Consider the following 26,133-nt stretch of genomic DNA (forward strand, 5'->3'; position numbering starts at 1 on the left):
TATGAAGAAAAATGAAACAGGACCACTATATTCCACCATGCACAAAAGTCAAATCAAAATGAATTAAAGACTTGCATGTTAGACCAGAATCCAATAAAATGCACTGAAGACAGCATTAGCAGAGCACTCCAACAAAGATATCTTCAAAGACTCAAGTCTAATAACAAAAATGATAATAGAGATTACATAAAAAAAAGTTTCTTTCTGTACAGTGGAAGTAGCCGTCCCCGAAACAAAAAGTGATTCAACTAAATGGGGGAAGGTATGGGCATACAGACAAGGAAATAATGAGAAAGAATCATGAAAACACAAGACTCACCAACAGAAAAGCAAACAACTCCATCAAAAAAAAAAGTAGGGGGTCCAAGTGGTGGTACACCTGGTTAAGCACACATGTTATAGTGTGCAAGGACCCAGATTTAAATTCCCGGTCCCCACCTGCAGGGGGAAAGCTTTAGGAGTGGTGAACCAGTGATGCAGGTGTCTCTCTGTTTCCCTCCCTCTCTACTTCTCCCTGTTCTCTCAATTTATGGCTACCTCTAGCTAATCAATCCATAAAAACAATTTAAAAAATTAAGGGGCCAGGTGGTGACACATCTGGTTGAGCTCACAGGTGGTGGAGCAGGGCTGCAGATGTGTCTGTCTCTTTGTCTCTTTATCTCCCACTTCTGTCTCAATGTCTAGCTGTCTCTATCCAATAAATTAATAAAGATAATATTTTTTTAAATTTAAAGTGGGGGGCATCTGAGCATCCATGTCACTGAAGAGGATAACGGGCCAGCAAAATACCTCACTTGGATAGTGCTCTGCTTTGCTATATGCACAAACCTGGTTCAAGTCCAGCCTCCAGTTATATTCTGTGGTTAATCTCTCACTCTCAGTTCTTCCCTCCCTCCTTTGCTCACTCTATAAAAAAAAAGAAGATACACAATGGCTTATAGGCATATGGAAAAATGTTTATTATCAATTAATATCAGATAAAATCCAATTAAGACAAAGAATTACCACCTCATACCTATAAGAATGATCTGTATCATCAAGTATAAAAACAAATGATGGGGAGGGTGTAGAGAAAAAGAAACCCTTTTACACTTTTGGTTGCAATGTAAATTGGTTCAGCCCCTATGGAAAACTATATGAAAATTCCTTAAATATTAAAAATAAATTTCATATGATCTGGCCATTCCTTTCCTTGATATCTATCCAAAGAACACAAAAATATTTATTTATTGGATGGAGAATGCCAGAAATCAAGAGGGAAGGGGGTGATAGGGAGAGAGACAGAGAGATAATCTGCAACACTGCTTTGCCACTTGCAGGTGGGCTCCAGAAGCTTGAGGCCAGGTCCTTGCACATTGTAATATGTGTACTCAACCAGTGTTTCCCCATCCTGCCCCCACAAAAACTTTATCTGAAGAGCTATATGCACACCCGTGTTCATCTCAGCACCACGTACAATAGCAGCCCAGTTGCCAACAGCAGAGAAATGGCTAGAGAGGTATTTGTACACAATGGAATATTACTCAGCTGTAAGAAAAGAAAGGATCTTATCTTTTGCTGCAACATGAATGGAATTGGAGAGGATTGTACTAAGTGAAATAAGCCAGGAGGAGAAAAGCAAATACCAGATGATCTCAGTCATATGTTGGATTTAAGAAACAAAGGAGAGAGATAGGCTGAGTCATTAAGAAATCTGTATCAGCAGAACTGAGTATGCTAATGGAGAGTGGGAGAGGGGGCACAGTGACCCATGGTGGAGTCCGATGGCATTTTGGTGGTAGATGAGATGTATTGGTATGTATTTTGAGGTGATGTGAAACTGTACTTCTCAGACAAAGTAAAACATTTCCCCAGCTGAAATTCAGTTGAAATTCCATCTGGAACTGTGTTAGGAGATATTTTAAATCCCAACTAGCAGATTTTTGTGAATGTGACCTACTTGACATCATTTGGACCTTGAGAGCTTGTTTGGAGATTCTAGCAGAGGAACACAGCTACTCGTATACCCTGGACCAAAGACCAGTCTATCTCTATTCAGAGGAATGTCTTCTGTTTGGGAGGGACACACATGGATCAGTGAGGGTGGGAGGGGCCTCCCTCCTAGACAGCCAGATCAGCCAAAACAATCCTCGTGATCAATGGGGTGACAGATTTAGCAGCCAGATCGCTCTCATATTCCTTGACGTCATTTGGTACATATGAAGAGAAAACAGGCAAAAAGTGTCTACATCCAAATTCTGATATATATGTCACATCTAGAAACAACAACAGGGGTACTATATTGGATAGTAAAGAGGGTTATCTTTTTAAAATCTTCGGGAGTCGGGCGGTAGCGCAGTGGGTTAAGCGCAGGTGGCTCAAAGCACAAGGACCAGCATAAGAATCCCAGTTCAAGCCTCTAGCTCCCCACCTGCAGGGGGGACGCTTCACAAGTGGTGAAGCAGATCTGCAGGTGTCTGTCTTTCTCTCCCTCTCTCTGTCTTCCCCTCCTCTTTCCATTTCTCTCTGTCCTATCCAACAACAATAATAACTACAACAATAAAGCAACAAGGACAACGAAAAGGAATAAATAATAAAATAAATAATCTTTACAAAGCATAGATGGCAAAGTATCAAATGCTGTAATTCTGGGCAATAGGGAGGGAATGTGAATATTTGATACAGAGATCTCTGTATGTTTCTAAAGATTTGAAATTCTTTGTAAGTAAACAAAATCAATAGATGGAACAACCACTGTCTTGTAAAGCATTTCTAGCTCAGTGACTAATAAGTAAGTGACTAAGTAAGTCACTTAACCTGCCTGTACCTCAGGTTCCCCAGCTGTGAAATCAGGATAACAGTAATAAGTAACCACTTCCTACCATCACTGTGAAGATCAAATAAGACATGGAAAACACTCTGTAACTGTGCCCGTTATTCAGTACGAAGTGGAAGCTATCAAAATTGGATACTTTGTTAGGATTCTTATTAGGTAGCTTTATTTTATTTTACTTCTCTTTTTTATTAGTGATTTAACAGAGCTTTATAGGATTATAAGACCTCAAGGATATAATATCACAACTGCATTATTGTCGTATTTTCAACATAGATCACATTGCTTTGTGGTCACTTTAAATTATATGTAAATGATGTCTTCTAAAATGGGATCATCTGCAGCTTTCTTTTTTCATAAACCCCTCAACTTGCTCTTTTGCAGGGAAATGGCTCATTCCAAGGCTAGTTTTTCATGGGCATCCTCCTTCCACCCATGTCTTCTGAACCCGGCCCTGGACTTGTCAAGCTACCGAGCTGTCTCTTCCCTTGACCTCCTTGGAGACTTCGAGCAATCCTCAAAAAACACGGAGGAAACTTCAGCTTACAAAGAGGGGAGCTCCATGGCCTCTGTGCTCCATCCACTGCGTGGCCGAGCCTTCTCAGAGAGCCACATCAGCTTGGAGCCAGAGAGTTCCCAGGCCTGGGGGCAGCAGCATAGGAGGGAGCTCTGTCACAAGGTGAATGAAACCCAAACAGATCCTCTGGGAGCCAGAAAGAAGCCCTTTCCTCCTCCTCGCCCCCCTCCTCCAAACTGGGAGAAGTACCGGCTCTTCCGTGCAGCCCAGCAGCAAGAGAGGCAGAAGCAGGAGAAACAGCAGCAACAGCAGCGAGAGGAACAAAAGGAAGAGGAGGAAGAAGAGGAGGAGGAGGAGGAGGAGGAGGAAGAGGGAGAAAAGGAGGGAGTGGAGGAGGAAGAAGAGGAAGAAGTGGTAGAAGAAGAGGAAGAGGAGGGAGAGGGGGAGCTGCCACCCCAGTATTTCAGTTCTGAAATCTCAGGCTCCTGTGCCCTTAATCCTGAGGAGGTCCTGGAACAGCCACAACCTCTGAGCTTTGGACACCTGGAAACCTCAAGGCAGGGCTCACAGAGTCTCTCGGCAGAGCAAGAGTCCTTTGCTCTCCACTCCAGTGACTTCCTGCCCCCAAGAAGGGGTCCCTTGGTTTCTCAACTTGAGAAGACTCAACTCCCTCACTACCATGGCAGTGGTGGGCTTTGGAGGACAGCAGAGCAGGAAGCCGCTAGGTCCCCTACGTAAGTGCTTATTAAAGACCTTAGGTCTAGGGGTCAGGTGGTGGCGCACCCGGCTAAGTGCCATAGTGCACCCTGCAGGAATCTGAATTGGATCCCTCACTCCCCACCTCAGGGGGGCGGCACTGCTAACAAGTGGCAAAGCAAGTCTGAAGGTATCTTTCTCTCTCCCTCTCTATCTCCTCCTCCTTTCTCAATCTCTCTCTGCCCTATCCAGAAGAAGGAGGGAAAGAAAGGGAGAGTGGCAGAGAGACACCTGCAGCACTGCTTCACCACTCTCAAATCTTTCCCCCTTTAGGTGGGGACTGGGGTTTGAACCCTGGTCTTTGTGTATTGTAACATGTATGCTCAACCAGGCATGCCATCACCTGGACCCTCAATTTGTCTTTAAGGTGGGGTTTAGTTTCAAGTTCCTGGTCCTGGAGGCAGAAGGCATTAAGTACATTGTTGCCTGAACCTGACCTTTCCCCAGAAGCCTTACTCACTCTCTTTTCTACCTTGTTTGTGTCTGCTCTCCAGAACAAGAGACCAGCTCACCAACACCTTGCTCCATAGAACCTACTTGTGCTTCAAAACCTTTTCCCGACTGGGGAAAATCCTAGGGCTGGGGACTTTATTCCCTGACCATTCCTGAAAACAGCTTGAGAGATTCTATTTTCTCCTTTCCCTACCATCCCCATCCTTGTTTCTCCTGCCTTTTTGCTTTGTCAGTAGGTCATTTTGTGGACAATAGGTGAGTGTTGACAGTGGGGACTGTCTAGGCAAGCAGCGCAATATGATCCTTGCTCTCCTAAAAGACCTCATCTTCAGGCCCCCATTTGTTCAGGGTTGTCTTCATCACTGCCAAGCAAAGAAGTTTTGATTTTCAGCTGGGCCATTTCTCCCACAGAGCTCAGCTTGCTCTCTGCTGTGGGTGAGAGTGGAGGCAACAAGATTTCAATCTCTGTAATCCCTGTATAGATGGAACTTTCCTGGGATTTACTGCAATTAGGAGTACCACATTGTGGTTTGTCTTTTACTGATGAATTCATTACCCAGCTACCTGGAGTTGGTTGAGAAGTTGTTTTTGTTGTTGTTTTGGTGTTTTTGTATTTACTTATATATTCCCTTTTGTTGCCCTTGTTGTTTTATTATTGTAGTTATTATTGCTGTTGGATAGGACAGAGAGAAATGGAGAGAGGAGGGGAAGACAGAGAGGAGGAGAGAAAGATAACACCTGCAGACCTGCTTCACCGCTTATTATTGTAGTTATTGTTGTTGTTGGATAGGACAGAGAGAAATGGAGAGAGGAGGAGAAGACAGAGAGGAGGAGAAAAAGATAACACCTGCAGACCTTCTTCACCACTTATTATTGTAGTTATTGTTGTTGTTGGATAGGACAGAGAGAAATGGAGAGAGGAGGGGAAAACAGAGAGGAGGAGAGAAAGATAACACCTGCAGACCTGCTTCACCGCCTGTGAAGCGACTCCCCTGCAGGTGGGGAGCCGGGGGCTGGAACCGGGATCCTTACGCTGGTCTTTTTGCCTTGTACCACCTGCGCTTAACCCGCTGTGCTACTGCCTGACTCCCTGGTTTTTTGTTTGTTTGTTTGTTTGTTTTGTTTTGTTTTGTTTTTAAGCTTGTGAATGCTACAAGTGTACTTACAGGGTCTGACTTTTGGAAGCTGTGAAAATCTCCTCTCAAATCACTAGTGGCTGCTTCTCAAGCTGTCCATCTTGAAAATGTCCTGACCCCAAGTTGGGGAGTATTATTATTTTATTCATGTACTGGATAGGAACAGAGAGAAATTGAGAGGTAAGGATAAGGTAGGGAAAGAAAGAAGAAAGTGTCTCCAGCACTGCTGTACTGCTTGTGAAGCTTGTGTCCTGTAGGTGGAGATCGGAGGGCTTGAAACCAGGACCTTGTGCATGGTGACATGCAAGCTCTACTGGGTGCACCCCCACCCAGTCTCTCATTGTTATTTTTAATTGGCGACCATTGGTTTCAAGTGACTGTGATTGTTACCTACTGCTACTGGGAGAAGAGGAGGTGACCCAGCACATAGTAAGCTATTCACAATTCAGAATAAAGCCTAAATAAACAGATGAGCAGTCAGTAAGCATTTGCTGTGTGGTGCCCACCACTGGTCATTTATATCCATTAATTCATCTCATCCTTCCAACACTTCTGAGCACTGTTACTATCTTCACTTGACAAATAGGAAACTAAAGTAGAAAAGCATAAAGGACTAACTCCAAACTGCCCAACAGTGATTTAAAATCAAATCTAATACTAAAGCCCATGGTTTTTAGACCTCAGTGTAACACAGTGGTTAGGGCATGTACGTTGCCATACATATGCCCTGGGTTCCAGACCCAGCATTATATGGGAGAAACATATAGCATCTACGGGAACTCTGGATGTCTCTGTCTATCTCTGTGTGAAGGAAAAACAATGAAAAGGGGAGCCCTGCATTGGTGAGAATGTATGTCTAAGACCCCAGTGCTTTAAGAAAAATGTATTTTGCTCTCCTAGGCAACCTTTCTCAGGGATCATGTGCTTCCAGTAAGCCAGGAATTTCTTTTTTATTAGTTAATTTTCTTAGTTACTTAATATTTATTTACAAATTCATAAGATAACGGTTATAATTTCACACCATTCCCACCACCAGAGTTCTGTGTTCCTTCCAGTGGAAGCTACAGTTGTTCTCCCAAGGTTGCAGATATGGGTTGACGTATTTCTATAACTATCTGTCTATCTTTGTAGATATTTGCCTATTTTTTCCATTTTCTCTTGCTTTCTTTTTTTTAATATTATTTATTTATTCCATTTTATTGCCCTGATTTGTATTATTATTGTTGTTGTTATTGATGTCGTTGTTGTTGGATAGGACGGAGAGAAATGGAGAAAGGACGGGAAGACAGAGAGGGGGAAAGAAAGACACCTGCAGAACTGCTTCATTCACTACCTGACAAGCGACTCCCTGGCAGGCGGGGAGCCGGAGGCTCAATCTGGAATCCTTCCGCCGGTCCTTGTGCTTTGCGCCACCTGCGCTTAACCCACTGCGCTACCACCCAACTCCCCTTCTCTTCCTTTCTATGTCACACCTACACCGATTACTACTTCTGAATGTCCTTCCTTTTTCCCTCTTCTCCCCCTGGATCCTGATGGAGTTGGAGTTCAGAGCACTCTATTGGTCTTCTCTCTTATTACTGCCCCACCCTGCATCAGAATTATGGACCAAAATTCTTTTGGGGGTGCAGAAAGTAGGAGTTCTGGCTTCTGTAATTGCTTTTCCACTGGAGATGGGCATTAGCAAGTCGATCGGTACCCCCCAGCCTGCTTCTGTCTTTCCCTAGTCTGGTAGGGCTCTAGAGAGGTTAGGTTCCTGGACACATTGGTGAAGTAGTCTGCCCAGGGAAGTCATGATGGAGTCATGATAGCATCTGCAACTCAGTAAGCCAGGACTTTCTGAGGCTGTCTTACCTCCTAAGGTCCAAGGTCACCAAAGATCATAGTTATAGGCCAAGCCCATACCACCATCAGACTTCAGGTCCTTTCTCTTTTATGCTCCTCCATTCACCTTGGCACTTTGGTTAGCGAAAAGAAAATTGCCACTAGAAAATCTTATGACTTGTTCCTGTGATTGTTATTTTTACTGGCTATGGGATGTGAGTGGAAACATTTGTTTTCACATAGTCCCGACTTGTAGCTGCAAAAAATCAATTATAGATGCTTCCTTGAGGAATGAAGATTTAAGGAACAACATCATTCCCAACATAGCTGACATTCATTTTTCCCCCTTGCCTGTTTAGTATGTGTGAGGCATTGTCTTAAGCACTTTCATGTACTGATTGATGTAATCTTCACAACAGATCTACAAAATGCATTAGTCTCTTCTAGTTTTTTTTTTTTTTTTGTCTTATTGAAGATAAAAATAACTGAGAACCAGGAAGATAAAGTCATTTGCAAGAAAATCACAGGTAACCAGAGTCACATAGTCTGGGTCAGTGTGACCACGAAATCATCCTGGGGTCCTCAGAAACTACCTTGGAGAATACATGGTTATAACCAGTAGGAAGTAACTTTAAAATGTTATGAGGAGGGATAGTGTGAGAAGTGAATAGATGTGTGACATTCTTAATTTGAAGTCCCCCCCCCAAAAAAAATCCTGATTGCAGCTAGGTTAAACCAGAATATGATATAACTCATATACTATTTAGTTACAAACAAAATGTGGCATTATGAAATGTTAATGATGCCTAATAATTGATTAAAATATAAGTATAGGGAATATTCCTGGTAGCTCAGTGGGTACAGTGCTGCCTCACCATGCCTCCTGTCATCGGATTAATACCCTGGCACCATGTGAAAACACCAAGGACAACACCAGAGGAGTTCTGTGGATGTTGGAACAATATTTTGCTCCTTCCCTCCCCTTCCCGCCTCACTCCCTCCTTTATCTATGGCTCTCTCTCCCTCTTTTTAGCTCTAAAAATATAGAATGTAACTTTGGAGCCAGAAGATGATTCAGTGGTGGCATACATGCATGAGACTATGAATTTATTCCTCAGACCACATAAGACAAAAGAAATAGAGGTGTAACTTAGGACTCAGCTGCATTTCCTTGCAGTGTTCTGATTTTTTGCTTCATTGGACATTGTCAAATCCAGATTCTGTTCTCATAGGTCTCCTGTAACGACTATTATTATTAAAGGAGGTTATAAGAAAAGAAGCCCTAGAGGGCCAGACAGTGGCATACTTTGTTGAGTGCACATGTTACAGTGCTCTGTGACCCAGGTTCAAGTCCCTGGTCCCTACCTGTGGGGATGTGGGGGTGTTGTGAGGATTCCATGAGCCATGAAACAGTGCTGTAGATGTTTCTCTCTTTCCCTCTATACTTTACCCTGCTCTATTACCTTCTCTCTGTTTCTATCCAATAAATGTTTTTTTTAAAAAAAAAAAGATGCCCTAGAACATAGTGCCTAGTATGATACACCAAGTCTCTAGTTAGCGTATACCTTTCTTAAATAATCTCCCAATTTTATGGTTATGCAATTGCTATACAGCCACATGATTTTGAAAAATCCTGTATTTCAAGGCCAGGAAGTGGTACACCTGGTTGAGCACACACATTACCATGCACAAAGACACAGGTTCAAGCCTCCACTCCCCACCTGCAGGTGGGAGCTTCATGAGTGGTAAAGCAATACTGCAAGTCTCTCTCTCTCTCTCTCTCTCTCTCCCTCTCTCTCCCTCCTTCCCTCTCTCTCACTCGCTCACTCACTTGCTCTCCCTATTTATTTCTCCTTCCCCTCTCAATAATTTTTGTCCAATTAAATAAAACTAAATATTAGAAAAGAGAAAAATCCTGTATTTCTCTCAGTATGTTCTGACTCAGGACTTTCTTACATGACCTAAATATGTTTCTTATAAATAGGAATCCCTTATGTTTCATGAATTTATATTCCTTCAGAGTGTTATTTCTTTTTTGCTAATATGATGTATTCCAGCCAGAAGATTCCTTACATACAGGGTTTTATGGCATATCAAGTTGTCCTTTTGGCAGTGTAGAATAGTAGTTAAAAATATATATTCTTGGGAGTTGGGCAGTAGCGCAGCGGGTTAAGTGCACATGGCACAAAGCACAAGGACCGGCATAAGGATCCCGGTTCGAGCCCCCGGCTCCCCACCTGCAGGGGAGTTGCTACACAGGCGGTGAAGCAGGTCTGCAGGTGTCTTTATCTCCCCCTCTCTGTCTTCCCCTCCTCCCTCCATTTCTCTCTGTCCTATCCAACAACAACAACATCAATAACAACAATAAAACTACAAGGGCAACAAAAGGGAATAAATAAATAATAAAATATTTTTAAAAAAATATTCTGGGGTTAGATTACCTAGGTCTAAATCACAATCCCACCATTTATTGTCTGGTGATCTTTGCAAATCACCTTACTCCGCAAGGCCTCATGTCTCCCTTATCTATGAAATGGATGCTGTGAGTGTTATCTTTTATCTATAAATTACATATAATTTAATTTTGAATGAATTCTAGTTTACAAGACTATAAATATTTTACAGCTACAATATCACACCTCTTTAAAAGAAGTTATTCCACCAGACCCACCACCAAAGTATCAATATTCCTCCACCAAAGTCTACTAAACTCCCTCTCTCCTTATCACGAATGCCCTGTGATAACTTCAGTTCTGCAGTGTGAGTCCAAAGGATTGTCTTCATTTGTTAGTTTGCTTTGTTTCCTCATTTCCTCTCAATGAGCAAAATCATTTTATATAAGTCCCTTTAGTATTTCTTGTAAGGCTGTTTTATTAAAACAAAAATAAATATTACCTTTATTTATTTATTGGATGGACACAGCCAGAAATTGAGAGGGAAGAGGGTAATAGAGAGGGAGAGAGACAGAGAGACTCCTGCAGCCCTACTTCACCACTCATAAAGCTTTCCCCCTGCAGGTGGGGACCGGGGGCTCAAATCTGGGTTCTTGCACACTGTAACATGCACTCAACCACCACCCAGCCCCGCTAGTCTTTTAACTGTTGTTGATATGGAAAGTTCTTCATTACTCCTTCAAGCCTGATTAATCACCAAAATGGAGAGAATATTCTTGGGTGGGGTTTCTTTCCATTCAAAATTTTAAGCATTTCCAGTCAGTACTTCCCAGCCTTTTGAGTTTTAGTTTCTTTTTAAAAATTATTTTATTTATTTATTCCCTTTTGTTGCCCTTGTTGTTTTATTGTTGTTGTAGTTATTGTTGTTGTTATTGATGTCATTGTTGTCGGATAGGACAGAGAGAAATGGAGATAGGAAGGGAAGACAGCGAGGGGGAAGAGAAAGACACCTGCAGACCTGCTTCACTGCCTGTGGTGCAACTCCCCTGCAGGTGGGGATCCTGGGGCTCAAACCGGGGTCCTTACTCTGGTCCTTGTGCTTTGTGCCACCTGTGCTTAATCTGGTGCGCTACAGGCCAACTCCCCCCATTTGAAGTTTTAAGTGCTTAAATTGAAGGAACATATACTCAGAGCTGTGTTCTATGCATCAAAAAGTTTGAGGCATTAGATCCATTTCCCCTCTCCTATTAGTTAAATAAAGATTTATGAGACTATAAGGTAATAGGAGTGTATATTAACACCATTCCCACCACCAAAGTTCTGTGCCCCCCTGCCCCAATGAAGCTGATTATCTACCTTTACCCTCCACCCAGAGATTTTTTACTGTGGTGCCCTATTCAACTTACATTTTTTAAATTAAAGTTAAATTAAAACCTGTAGCTAGCTGTGCTTTAAGGAAGACTTGATAAATAATTAAATTATCCAAGACGTTATTATATATGAACTTTGAATCATTCAGAATTGTTATAGTATTTAACTTTAAATAATTTGCTTTCATTTTAGATGCCCTTTCATTTCTGACTTTTTAAATTTAATATAGATAGCTATAGACATAATAGTCTGTTGAGTTCTAATGGAATAAAAACTAAAGTTATTTAATTCTAATAAATGCAAATCTTCAAAAAAAGAAAAAAGGAAAGAAAAGAAATAGTAGTCAACCTATATCTTTGACCTTAAGAGAATTACTGCAATTTCCAGTGGAGGGAATGGGGACATAGAACGCTGGTGGTGGGAAATTAATATGTATTGAGAGACAGAGAGGGAGTATTTAAGAGACCACAGCCTTGAAGCTTCCTTCAGTGTGATAGGGCTAGGCTCAAACCTGGATCGCATAATGGCAATGCAACACACTTTTCAAGTGAGCTATTTCAAATAAGAGTTATTTGGGGTTATGGAGATAGCATCACCATATTTTTGGTGTGTGTCTGTGTTGATGGTTTTTTTCTATCCTATACTCCAGCTTGTCACTGATCAGTGGCATCTGTCTTTTGCTAGTATACATTTTTTAAAATTTATTTATTCCCTTTTTCTTGCCCTTGTTGTAGTTATTATTGTTGTTGTTGGATAGGACAGAGAGAAATGGAGAGAGGAGGGGAAGACAGACAGGGGGAGAGAAAGATAAGATACCTGCAGACCTGTTTCACTGCCTGTGAAGCGACTCCCCTGCAGGTGGGGAGCCGAGGGATTGAACCGGGATCCTTATGCCGGTCCTTGTGCTTGGCGCCATGAGTGCTTAACAGAGCCTCTGCGCTACCGCCCAACTCCCTGCTAGTATACATTTTTTTTACTGTTTTTTTTTTCAGTGTTTTCGTTTAGCTTCTGTATTCCTTATCTGATTCCTGTTATGTCTTCTCTCATACTCCTCTGGCTTTGTTGGTTTTCTTCCACTAAATTTTATTATATATATATATATATATATATATATATATATATATATATATATATCCTCCTTGGAGGATTACATAACTGTATTGATTATTTTAACTTGCTGTCTTGGTCCAACAGTGTAAGTAAATTCCTCTATCCTGTCATTGTGTCTGATATTCTTTGACAACTTGTGTCTAGGGCCTGTTTGAATGTGAATATCAACCATATTCACCAGGCTGCTGTGGACTGGGATTCAGGTCTGGCATGTGACAGGGACTTCAGTATAGGTAGTGACAAAGCTGGGTGTACTCTGGATCTGGCTGGGCACAGATTCTGGCAGACTGAGCAGGGAATTTGCTGCTATAGGCTGTTACTATGAAAACTGAATTCCAATATGTCCCCCAGATCTCTGAACATGCTACCATATAGTCCGGAGGGAAACAACCACTTCTCCTTTCTTTTTCCATAGCATTACATTTCCTTTTTCATAATGTTTTGAGTTTGTAGACATAAGGAACAGAATCTCGAAGACTATGAGCCTGTCAAAGGAGAGGACCCCCCCAAGCCCACCCCTAGGGTCCGTTACTGTGCAAATGTAATTCCAATATGGTGTCCCCCAGAACTAGAGCAAGCAGCTACAGTGATACCCCACCCCTCTCTCTTCATTGCTTTTTATCTCCCATTTTCCTTGTTGTAAAGCTGTAGGACGAGAGTGGTGAGTGCTGGGATTTCAGTATTGTCTGCCCATACTTTAAGACAAGATTCTAGAGCATGGTGAGTACTGTGTGAGTGTTACACAGTAGTGTATCTTTAGTTCCTTTATCAGTTCCCTTATTACCTTAAAAATCTACATATAAACTGAATACTTAAGATGAGAAATATTGGCATACCTATGTTTCCTTTGTGTGATGAATTAGGAGACAGCATAGCATGAGTCAGTAAATGGCTGCAGAGCCTTTTAACCATTATTTTTTACCTTTATCTAAGAGTTGCAAATAACTGCAATAATGACTAATTTGTGTCTCTCTTTTTTTTTTTCAAACAGTTAAATTGAAGCGAAGGACCATCAGTGACACAGACAGGTGGAGGGAGTGGTAGACAACAAGAATATAGTGTGTATGTGTGTGTGAGGGGTCAGTTCCTGCAATATGATGACAGAAGAGGACCTAGTGGGGCTTGCATTGTTATGTGGAAAACTGGGAAATGTTATGCATGTACAAACTATTATATTTTACTGTTGACAGTAAAACATTAATCCCCCCAAGAAAGAAAATTAAAAAAAAAGAATATAGTGGGAGGTAGACCTCCCCCTTGCATAAACCACAGGTGGATTTCCCCCTCCATTACTGAAATTTGGCACTGAAACATTTCTTTGTATGTCCTTCTTTGAAACCAGACCAGAAACATTGATGACTAAGGAGTCCAAGCCCAAGCCCAAGTATGTAAACAGAACTACTTATTTCCTGAGAAGCAGTTCTCTTTCATGGGCTGGGGCTCTGAGAAATAGCACTTCAGTCCTGTTGGCTATGGTGAAACCAAGACAGCAGGGTCTGCTGCTATGCTGTTCAAGTCTCTGGCTGTCACTTGCTTCCGTTTTCCCCATTTCATTCTGAAACCATGAAAGAAGTTAAGGCTATTTAGGATGTGCCAGAAGTAGATAGATGCAATCTTTTCCCAGGCTAAATCCCTGCCCTATAGAATGGCTTATGAGAGATGTGGTGGACCATGACAAGTCTCTGGCAGGAGTGCTAACCCCAACCTCCAATACAGTGACCACTGCTGAAGTCATGAGAAACTTCTGCTGTGGGAAATCGGAAGTGGAGGGGCTATTTCAAGCATAAATGGCACCACTGGAAAGGAAAAAATGATCAGAGGGTCTAGGAAAGTCACTGGATACCTTTGTACGTGAGCAAGCTAGGTAGAGCCAGAATGGATAGAGGTTCAGTGTGGATAGTAGGAAAGTCAACAGATTTAAATGACAGCAACTAAGCTCTTATATATGTCCCTTTTACCATTACCCCACCACCACCACCACCACATACTAGGAGAACTATTGTTAATCAGGATCCCAAGTATACTTTAGGGACTTCTAGTTGTTCTGGGATTTAATAAGGTATTAGTGACCAAGCCAAATTATCTCTAAAGAAGCCCTCTAACTGTGGAAATCAAAAGCTTAAAGATAGCCTTTTAAACTCGCTCTCTCTCTCTCTCTCTCTGTGTGTGTGTGTGTGTGTGTGTGCGTGTGTGCATGTGTGCGTGTGCGTGCACGCACAGTGCGAATGCGCTTAAGGATCTATGTTCAGGCTCTGGCTCCTCACCTACAGGGGGAAAACTTCAGGAGTTGTGGAGCAATGCTACAGGTGTCTCTCTAGCTCCTCATCTCCTCTCAATTTCTATCTTATCAAATAAAAGAAGTAATCCTGTTCATCAACACTGTGTCTCTATAATCCATAAAAAACCACTTTAAATGTATAGACTCCATCCCAGTTGAGAGGACTAAGTGTATTTGTGTGTGTGTGTTCACCACTTACAATGGTCATTTTCCAGTGGGGAGAGAGAAAGTAAAGAATGAGACAACTGCAGCCTGCTCTACCACTCCCCCAAGCAGGTGGGGATTAAGGACTTCAACTCAAGTCCTCATGTATGGTAACTTGGAGCGTTACCAGTTGTGTCACTGACTGGCCCCCATGTCTTCTAAACTCTTAAAGTTGTTGGTCTTGACTTGGCTTTTAGGTACCCTTCATGTGGTCTCTTTATACAGAAACAGCGCTCCCTCACCTGTTGTTCTCTTATTTTATAACGTTTTTTGTGAAGCAAGCTCCCATTTTACACATGAAAAAAAAATTAAGAAGGAGAGAAGTCAGCAGCTACTCAACAGAGGTCCTCAAATGGTCGTTCTTTGTTTCCACAGACAAGATTTTCAGCACTTCTCGCCTCCTCAGGGGGTCCCAGGGATCCCTACCTCTTACTCAGCTTATTACAATATTTCTGTGGCCAAGGCAGAATTGCTGAACAAGTTGAAGGACCAGCCAGAAATTGCAGAGATCGGACTGGGAGAGGAGGAAGTTGACCATGAACTGGCTCAACAAAAGGTGAAGTGTTTTTATTATTCTATACATATACATATACATATACATATACATATACATATACATATACATATACATATACATATACGCCCAAGAGACTTTCAGCATTTATGTTGAGTAAGCCTAATGGCTGATCATCTGCCATCTACATGCTCTAGAACATCTTTGTATATTCTAGTATTTCTGGTAAGAAAACAAGGGTCTCTCTCTATAGGTTTCTCAGAAGTGCAAGTCAGTCTCTTTTTAATCCAGTAAATAATAGCAACGATAACACATTACTACTACACATATCATTATCATATGTGGTACACATCACCGTGCTCAAGGATCCAGGTTCAGGCTCTGGGTCCTCACCTACAGGGAGAAAAACTTGAGGCGTTGTGGGGCAATGCTACAGTGTCTCTCTAGCTCCTCATCTCCTCTCAATTTCTATCTTAGCAAATAAAGTAAGTAATTCTGGTCATCAACACTGTGTCTCTATAAGTCATAAAAACAACTCTATAAATGTGTAGGCTCCATCCCAGTTGAGAGGACTAAGTTGCCAGGACTAAGTGGTAGATCTAGGACTTGAAGTTAGAACTGTCTCACTCTTCTGCCATGACAGCATTCTTAGTAATTTACTACTTAGAGGACTTTAGTTTGTTTGTTTTTCTTAATTTATGGCCAGTGAACTCTAGCCATTGTAGTATTATGGATTGTATTCTCTCTGTAAGCTGAGAGAGAATAGACTGACTTGAAAGAAGATAGTAAATTGCTAGTGTATCTCAGCATTTGTGTGCAAGGATAGTCGGTGCTTTGTTAAAATACTAAAATAGCTAATTTGAGATAGTATTGTTATTGCTCCAGAGCCTCCCCTTTCTTATATAAGTACCACGGGGCTGGTCTTCTAATCAGATTCCTGGAACCACTTTTCCCTGCTCTCACTTGCCCGTTTTATCTCATAAGCTAATATGGTTTCCATGGCAATCTCCGAGGCCCAATTTACCACTTTGTGGACATCTGAACTCAGTGTAAATTGCTCTTCTGCCCATATTTCTTGTACAGGATATGACCTGTAGGAGGGTTCAAGGCGATTTGCCAGTATCCCCTCCCCACCAAACACCGCCACTACCACTTTCCAATCTGAAGCAAAATGACAGGAGAAAAAAAAATGGAAGCATGTGGTATCAACATTTTATTGATCCAGATGCTTACTTACTTAGAATTCATGCTGCCTGAATGTGTCTGGATTGTTCCTCACTTACTGGAGACCTTTTAATTAGAGGCAATCCAGATAAAAGTCTGAACAGGAAAAGGAAGAAATGATCAGAAGTGGTAAATCACAGGACAACAGAGAGTGTGTTGCAGTGTTTTTGGGTAGACTAGGACAAATTTTGTCTCTGAAGAAGATACACAAAGAAGGTCACTGATTTGCAGTATTTCACAAGGACAACTTAGCTCTGACTAGGCATGTGATGATTCTAGGGCTCTATCTACTACAGCTTTCCCAGGGATGAAGTTTAAGCTTGAAAAACTCACTTGTCATCAACCAAGGACTTTTTCCACTTCCATCCTACCAGATCTATGAATTTATAAAAATGGGGCAGGCAGGTGACTTTCCTAGTTGATCATTTGACACCCTCCCAGTAATCCCACAGCTCTGGCACTGAAGCTTTTTAGGAAAGCAGAGGGTAGGAGTAGAACTGGGAAACTCTTGGCATCTAGTTGTGTTGCCTCATTCATACTATTGATCTCTCATCCCAAGTGACCTTTAGAATTTTCCCCAAGTGTAAAGTTATTAAATCTCAGACTAAGATAATTGCCCCCTCCTATTTGGTTTTTATTTTGTTTGTTTTTTTAATACGTCACTGAATTCCAGAAAAACTGCCTGTAAAGTGTTTTGGGGCCCTCATTAGCAATATTTCTTATAATTTCTTGACTTCAGGGAGGGGGGAGATAAAAGAGACATGTCTAAGAGTTCAGCTTTTTATCATCCAAACCTGTTGACCCTCCTATCCACACTGAACCTCTACCCATTCTGAAATAAGACATTATCTGTAGGCCCACAGCAGGCTCCCTTGGTCTTGGTCACCTTGGGAATCTCTAAATAAGTTCCTATATAGGAGCAAACAGGCTTCCTATATAAATCCCACAAAGACACTGTGAAGTAGAGACTTGCTATTTCATAAGCCACTAAGGTTTCCTGTTTTTAGATGGGAAAAGTGAAACACACAAAAGTTAAGTAATTTGCTCAAGGTTGTGCCACTCTTTTGTGGCAGAGCTGGGCTTCAATCCCTGGTGGTCTGACACTAGCATCTGTGTTCTCACCCACATTAAGATACTGGCTACAACATGATGGGTCCTGCCTTGCCAGATAAAAGACTGACTGAGTTTTGTCAGCAGCAAGAAGCATGGGGAATTCATCTTTAAATTTCAGAGGAGGAAGATAAGTTTGTCAAGATGAGGCCAGACTGAATAGCAGTATAGTAGTTAGTCACTGAAGACTGTTTTAGACAGTGATGAGCCTCATGCATGATAGTGGTCTTAACAAATTATGCCAGATAGCCTGAACCATCTAGTTATCTGTTCATGCAGAAATGAAAGTGACTAATTACATATTCCTTATAATGTAGCCCCATCATTAAGTGGCACATGACTAGATTAGTAGCCAGCTTACATTGAACGCTTGATTTAGTCAGTGCTAACCCCTTTAGCATGTGATATTTCATTGAATTCTTACTATACTTCTGTGAAGTTAGGACCTCTGTGACCCCCATCCTACAGATAAAGAAAATAAAATTCCAGATCACTGGGCATTTTATGGTAAACCTGGCATGATATATATATATGGAGAGAGAGAGTTACTGAGGTGATAAACTCTATAACTGAAACTAGTACAGTATGGCAGATCAGTATTACCTCAATAAAAACAAATGTACCTAAAGACACACAGTTAAGAAGTGACAGGTTAGCAGGGGAGATACCGTGATCATGAAGGTGGTTTTCCCAGGACGAGCAAGACTTATCCATTGCACTCCGGATGTGCTGACCCCTGCGATTTCCCCAAATGTGGGAAACTCAACTGCATAATTTGTGGTAGTCTGGGACTGTGTCCGTGCTCTCCCCTGAAGATTGAAGAAGAAGAAGAAGAAGAAGAAGAAGAAGAAGAAGAAGAAGAAGAAGAAGAGGAGGAGGAGGAGGAGGAGGAGGAGGAGGAGGAGGAGGAGGAGGAAGAGGAAGAAGAGGAAGAAGAGGAAGAAGAAGAAGAAGAAGAAGAAGAAGAAGAGACAAGTTGACCTAGTTATTGTGATACCAAAATTCATATTCTATTTTTTTCTCCTAGTCATCTCTGGAGCTTCACCATCCTGGACTGATAGAAAGAGGCAGAGAATGATGGAGGAGGGGAGGGGGGAGAGGGAGAAGGGGAGGGGGAGACGGAGAGAGACACACTCCAGCACCAAAACCTACAATATAGGCTCAAACCTGGGCTACACACACATCATAGTGGCATAGCAGCAAACTACCTAAGGGAGCTACCTTGCTGTCTCTGGAGTTCACATTCTCCTTCAAAAGGAGAAATGAAAGCCAAGCTGGGGGTAATGGCTGCCAAGAGCAATGGATTCATCATGCAGACACCATTCCCCAGCAATAACCTTGGTGGCAATACTTTAAAAAAAAAATGGATGGGACAAAACCCAAAATTGGGGCCATGGAGCATAAAAGGCATATAAATGAAAGGAAGAAAACTGCTGTCATCAGCATTCCTGTTTAGTAATTCATTCCATCCAGTACTTATTAACTTAAATTGGGCAAATGCAGCTTCACACATGGGTTCCAGTTACTTAATGCCAAGAAGTTAGGTGGTGATAGAGATTTGCACCAGAGCAGAAGTGGGAGAGAGCATGCCTTGTGACATCATTTTCAGAGAAGTGGAATTACTCAGGATTTGTTCAAGTCTCCCTTGTTTCCAGGGACTAGGGGAGCAGAGGTTATGGGGTTATAGCCCTTTCTGTTGGTTTCCATTTTATCTTTTCCCTTTTCATGTTGACTTCTCATAGATACAGCTTATTGAGAGCATCAGCAAAAAGCTTTCTGTCCTGCGGGAGGCACAGCAGGGGCTCCTGGAGGACATCAGTGCCAATTCTGCCCTTGGGGAAGAGGTGGAGGCCAACCTCAAAGCAGTCTGCAAATCTAATGAGTTTGAAAAATACCACCTGTTTATCGGGGACCTGGACAAAGTGGTCAACCTGTTGCTGTCACTTTCTGGACGACTAGCCCGGGTAGAGAATGCTCTCAACAGCATCGATTCAGAGGCCAACCAGGAGAAGGTAGAGTTTTGGGATGGGGGGGGGGTCTCCAGGGTATGAATGGAGGTCAGTGACACATGTAGGTTGGTTGGTTGGTTGGTGGTTTGGTTTGCTCATAGTTTCCTCCTTCATTTTTGGCTAGTTTGGGAGGTGGTACATAGTGTGAAGAGTATGAGTAGGCAGGTGGGCCGGTGGAATAGCTCACTTGTGAGCTGCTTGGCCATGTGTATGGCCTAGGTTCAAACCCAGCCCCCATTTCATTAAAGGAAGTTTTGGTGCTATGATCTCTCTCTCTCTCTCTCTTTCTCTCCCTCTCCCTCTCCCTCTCCCTCTCCCTCTCCCTCTCCAAACAAACAAACAAAAAAAGAGTAGGAGTACAGGCCTTGAAGTGCCTTCATATTTTTTTACTTCACCACTGTCACTGTGGGCATCTGAGTTAGCCTCGTTCTGTCTCAGGCTTTTCAAAAACAGGGTGAATATACAATTTGATGGGATTCCGTGAGCTCAATTAGACAATGAATGTTCATTACTTCAAATGGGACTTGGCACAGGGCAAACACTGACTCAGTGCTGGCTCCACTTATGTGCATGCCATCCACCCACAGCATAAGTAGTCTCCAGGCTCTGAGAAGAGCTCCGTGCTCTATGTCCAGTGCTCACTGCCAGCAGTAATAGTAGGAGCAGCCATCAGAGTTAGTAATAGTAGCAGCAGCAGCACCAAAATTTGCTTCTCCCTTTGTTCAGTGAGAAGGACTCATTAAGTAGATTGGGAGTCTGTCAGTTTCACAAAGCAGAGCACTCTGCGTTCCTGAACTAAGCCTGCATTTTTTTTTTATCCTAGTGCAAGTGGCTTTGCATATAAACTGGGGCCGAACATTGAGAGGGCATGGATAGATATCTATGTATATCTATGGTATTTCACAAGCATTGTCATAGTAAGAACTATCAGGAGACAGAAAGTATATGGGTTGGCTTATCAGAGCCTTTCTCCTACTCCAGCCCCACTGGTGGCCCACAGATTAAACACAGTTTAGGGAGCCTGCAGAATAGCTCACTGCATAGTGTGCTGCTCTGCCATGTGTGCATCCAAGATTTGAGCCTGGCTCCCACCTGGAGTCTCTCTCTCTCTCTCTCTCTCTCTCTCTCTCTCAAAATAAGATCAATATAACTTACATGTACAAGGAGGTGATTGAATACTGTCCTGACCAGAATCACTGCTGTTTTTATCTTCATCCTGCTACAAGAAAGAACAGTGTTTACATGAAGCAGGGCTTCAGAGTACCTTGTGGGCAGGAAATGCCAAACTGGGCAGTGAGAGTAGGGTTTAGGTAGGTGGCTGCTAATCTAATTGGGATGGTCCCTTGTTTGTCTTCTGCTTCCCCAGTTGGTGCTGATAGAGAAGAAGCAGCAGCTGACAGGGCAGTTGGCAGATGCCAAGGAGCTAAAGGAGCATGTTGACAGTCGGGAGAAGCTGGTGTTTGGCATGGTCTCCCGCTACCTGCCTCAGGACCAGCTGCAAGACTACCAGCACTTTGTGAAGATGAAATCAGCTCTCATCATTGAGCAGCGAGAGCTGGAAGAGAAGATCAAGCTTGGGGAAGAGCAGCTCAAATGTCTCAGGGAGAGCCTACTCCTGGGTCCCAGTAATTTCTAATTCCACCAGCAGTCTGAGACTACCAACCCTGCCCAGCCATAATAGAAGTGCATTCACTCTTCATCTTTTTGTTAGCAAGTAGATGACTTCTAGTTAACAATTTGTTCCATACTCTCTACCTTGGATGTCTCTACTGCTCCTACCTAGCAGTGCTCCCAACCAGCTGAGAGATCCTGGGAAGACCTCCAAGCTTCTACCCTAGGGAGTAGAACCAAGAAGTAGGAGCTGCATGCAATCACACTCTTATTCCTAGAGCTTGCATGGAAAAGCACTCACAAACACAGTACCAATAGAGTACTTTCGTTCTTCTTTGTGCTAAGACCCCAAAGACATCATGCACTCACTGCCTACCCACAGGGTAATCAGCTTCTTAAAGCTCAGAGAGAAATGGCTATTGCAGCTCTACTCCACCTCAGAGTTGGTGACTCAGCCACTGTTCACACAGAGATGTGGCCATCTTGAAAGGCTTTCAGCAATTGCCAGTTCCAGGGCTTTACCCACACTTTGCAATAGGAATCAGAGAAAGGGGAAATTAAAGTTAACAGAATGTGAGGAAAGGTTGGGAATCCACAGGTGCACTGCTGGCCAGAACTAGGTGTAAATACTTTGATATCACCCCCTTCTCTGCCATCTACTTGAGAGGAGAGAGGACTACTCCTCAGCCCTGGCCTCCTCCTGTCCCAAGACTTTGGACCTACCACTTCCTGGTTCATCTTGCCTTTTCATTGCCAGGGGTTACAGATGGCCTGCCCAAGTGCTTCACACATCAGGCACTAATAGCTCTACTAAATGCTGACTTCTGGATATACATAGATGTTTCATTAGTGGGGGTGGGAGGAAGGAGGGCTCTTGTGATTATATTTTAAATGGCTTTTTGATTTTATTTATTTTATATGTTCTCCCTCTTTCCCCCCCCCCCCTCTCTCTCTCAGAGAGAAAAGAGTCGTTGAAAAGGGAACAGAGAGAAAGAATTTTCTGCCAAGCAGCCTGAATTCACTGTCAATACATAAATGAATGTTAAGGCCTTGAATTATTCCCATCATCACTGACAAGTCACTAAGAACAAAGTTCTCACCTGAAACTCAGGGCTCCCCTACTGTGGCCTGATCAGATACTTCTCTTCAAGCCTGTATGATCATGAGCTTAGTATTCCTTAACAGGGTTAAGGTTATTATTTTTTTTTCTTGAAACCAAAGAAATCTAAATGTGGCAAAGGTTTGCCCATTTTATTACCATCTCCAAGATAAGGAATGGGTAGAGGGGAGCTCCTCTATCTAACAAATATTTTCTCAGCCTGTGACCTGAGCTGAGGAAACAAAACTCTTGGAATTTTCAGTCAGGGTCAGTCATACTACCCTCCTCATGCCTCCCAACCCCCAGTTTGCCCCTACAAGAGAAATTATAACACAGCCAAGATTGTAGTCTGTAGGCACATAAGCAACTAATGCTATTGCGGTTGCCAACATTCTGACACCAGTAGCCAGTTTTTTGGGTTTTTTTTTTAATCAGTCTATTTGTTTTTGTTTTTGTTTTAATCTTGGGAAAGCCCCCAGGTGGGAGCTGTAGCCAAACTGCCCTCTTACCTCAGCTCAGTTTCCAAATCCCTTGATAACCAGGGCCCAAACTTGGTATCGCCAGCCCAGAAAGCCAGCCTTGGCATATCTTCTAATTACTGCTGAGTTCCTCAGGATCCTTGGGTATTAATCCAGAGCAGTAGAGTGATTTATTAAACCAAAGAATTTGCCAAAGAACTTTGCTGCTGTTACAAATACTGGTCCCTCTGCCTTGTTTCCTCTTCATTGTGTTTGGGAACAATGTAAGAATCTTGGCCAGCAGGGTGCCCTGAGAGGGCCCCTGCACATGCTCCTAATTCACTCCTGCTGTCAGAAGCACTGTTAAATGTCAGCTAGCCCTTCTCCCCTAAAGTGGGGAAATCTCCCCCTGAAAGGCTGATGGTTTGTACTTGGCTAAGCTTACTCAAGCCAAGGTTGAGGAAGATTGTGGTGTTGGGGGTTACTTTGAAGTCTTTGTCATCTTTATTTAAGAACAAGATCTAGGACAAGCAATGAGAAAATTAGGTTGCCCTGTATTGGGAGGATAAAGGAAATAAAAGTTCATCATTCAAAGAAGAGAGGCTAGAACAGCTTTTTTTGGGGGGGGCACGATGTAGGCCCAAGGAGAAGACCTGGACACTGTGCCCATGGGCCAAGTTTCTCTAGCTAGTATCAGGTTGGTGGTACCTTAAGTTCACCACACAGAAAGTACTGTTGACTCTGTTAACAGTTTTATGTCCCTCATCCCACCTTGGATTGTTCTAGAGTTCAAATCAGAATGCAAGGAAGCTCTTTGTCACATGGAGGGACATGTCCCAAAGCACTTAACCAGAGAATCCCAAAACTGCATTGAGCAGTACAATTGAGCAGCAAAAAAAGTAAACTACTAAATGGGCATTAGTGCTCCTACAATGTTGGCATGGTGACCCCACTCCAAATGACAGTGTCACAGAACTGCCAGTATTACTGAAGATGCAGTATCTCTTTCTTCACTCACATGTCCTAGGTTTGGCCTTTCTCCATGGTCTGCCAAGGAGTAAAAGTTTAGAGGGCATGGTAAAGAAAGGCCTTGACTTCTGTCCTCTTCCATCAGTACTCATCCAGGCCCCAGTGGGTTATAGGTGAGCACAATGGTTGATACATAGAGAAGAGTTAGTGCAAGAGTTGCTATTGCACATGCTTCCTTACTACTTGTAGGGTTCTGAATGATCGGGTCTCCTTGATGCCCACCAGTTCAAACTCAGCTGGGAAACTGCAATTCATCCTCAAGAGGCATAGAAGAGAGAGAGAGAGACGGAGAGAGAGAGTGGGGGGGGAGAGAAACATTGAATATAAAGCCTTGGAAAGGAAGAGGCTGAAAGCAGAGCTCAAGGTCTTGCTCAGGTTCTGATTCCCATTGAATGCCATGTGCCAAAAAAGCAGCCCATGAGTGCCAGTACCAGGCTCTTAACCCAGTCTCCCAGAACATGTTGGGTATCAGGGCCCAGAAGGAGGAAACTGGGCACATTTCTAGCTACTTCCTTTCATCTGCAGCTCGGTGACTCCCATTGCCTTTGCCAAAGGAACTGTCTATGCCAATAATATTTCTGTAACAGTGTATTGTATTCTTTGAAGACTATAGTAGAGTTTTAGAGGGGGTTGGGGTGGGGCTGGGGGCAATTTCTATAGACAACAAACCAGTGTTTGTTGTACAACTGTTGGGGGTCATCTTATCTCATGTGGAGCTATTCTTTTCTCTGACTCTTACTGTCCATGAATTTGTGTCCTCCGCCACTTCCCTTCCCTTCTGGGCTGACAATGATAGTCTGCCAGAATGTGAGAAAGGGTCATATCATACTTCAATAAAAGGTGCTAAGGACAAAAGGTGTTTTGACTGAAGTGATTAAAATGGCTCAAATAGTCTGCTGAAAACTACTAGAGTGTCTGTAGTACTTCATACTACATAGTACTTCATACATACTTCATGCATACCCATATGACCTAAGTGTTTATGACTGTTGTGTGTTTGTCTGGACTTCACTGCTCCAGACTGACTTTTTCAGATTGGCAAGGTGGGGAGCTAGTGTGCAGGCCATAGCACTGAGCTTTCCTCAGTATCAATGTCCTCCCATTTAGTGCGCCAGGGACTCAAACCTGAATTGTATACTAGGCAAATCAGACATCCTCCCTCATCTGCCCCATATGACCAAGACTTCATCCTTATCCATAAACCCATACTCTGGCCCCTCGGACCTAGCATTTTGCTATACTATTTCCTTACCCCCTCAGTAACATAAGAAAGAATTCAGGAAGACTCAGCATTGAGTGTAATCTCAAGCACAGACCTAAGCAGTGTACAGAGTTCAGCCCTCCTCAGATCTTGATGTCTATCTCCTAGCATCTTCTTCCCTCATAGTCTAGTCTTTTTTAATCTTATGTTTATTACTTTATAAAGACACATTGAGAGGGAAGGGCAGGAGAGAGAGGGGCATCTGTAGCAACAGTGAAACAGGTGCGAATCAGGGGCTTGAATCTATGCCCTTGCCCATGATAATCTGAGCTCTACTGAGTGTACCACTACCCACCCAATAATCTAATCTTACACTTTGACCCTTAGCAACCTAGAGAGTAATGGCCTCACTGGTCAGCTTCCCATGTAGACCTGAAAGCATTCTTATTTCTCTATCCATACATTGTTCACATCAAACTGGTCTTCTGTGACAGCTGTCCAGTACAGTGGAGTGGAAGGAACACAGTATTTTCCCATCAGGGTTATCACTAAGGCTCAGTGCCTGCATGATTGGACCAGGGCCTTGAATTCAAGCCCTCATCCCTGGTAATGTGTGTCCTCTATTAGACATACTACCACCTGACCCCTTTAAGAAGCAGCTTTAACATTAGAGTAAACTATGGTTCTGATTCTGATTCTTCTATACACTGAGTGAACTTTGTTATTTATTCAACTTCTCAGTTCATTTTTATCAGTTGTGAAATGGAAACAACAAAATGACAATGGCTATTGTAGAGCTGTTGTGGCTTACAAATATTTAGCAAAAGTGTAACAATACAGAATAATCCACCTGCAGAATGCCAGAGATACAAAATGTTTCACTTCAACACTTTGTGTAGAGAGAAAGCTGTATTCTTTGGGACTGTACAATCTCAAGAACAAAGAGTCTTCCCATAGAGTTTGTATATCCTCTGGGTGTGAAGTGGTGTTGAAAGTTTGCGATCTGAATTTCTCATTTCTTGGGATC

General features: G+C 42.7%; 1 protein-coding gene and 1 non-coding gene across 5 annotated transcripts in view; both read left to right on the plus strand.

The window, feature by feature from the left end:
• The window catches only part of SHROOM4 (shroom family member 4), a 291,392-nt gene extending 266,632 nt beyond the window's left edge, over window positions 1-24,760 (plus strand). For 3 of the 4 annotated variants that reach the window (XM_060183567.1, XM_060183566.1, XM_060183568.1), the window contains 4 exons: window positions 3,197-4,063; window positions 15,227-15,407; window positions 19,442-19,711; window positions 21,075-24,760. In XM_060183567.1, coding sequence (XP_060039550.1) covers window positions 3,197-4,063; window positions 15,227-15,407; window positions 19,442-19,711; window positions 21,075-21,344 — 1,588 coding nt within the window. In that variant the 3' untranslated portion in view covers window positions 21,345-24,760. Of the gene's footprint in view, window positions 1-3,196; window positions 4,064-4,579; window positions 6,104-15,226; window positions 15,408-19,441; window positions 19,712-21,074 lie in introns of those variants that run through there. The other variant, XR_009547655.1, reaches the window with a different exon arrangement.
• Window positions 18,352-18,511, plus strand: LOC132536100 (U1 spliceosomal RNA). Its single transcript, XR_009547778.1, has one exon. It is a non-coding gene; the product is annotated as a U1 spliceosomal RNA (small nuclear RNA).
• Window positions 24,761-26,133: the final 1,373 nt, after the last annotated feature.

The sequence above is a fragment of the Erinaceus europaeus genome, chromosome X (genome assembly GCF_950295315.1).
Source record: "Erinaceus europaeus chromosome X, mEriEur2.1, whole genome shotgun sequence".
Classification (NCBI taxonomy): Eukaryota; Metazoa; Chordata; class Mammalia; order Eulipotyphla; family Erinaceidae; genus Erinaceus; species Erinaceus europaeus.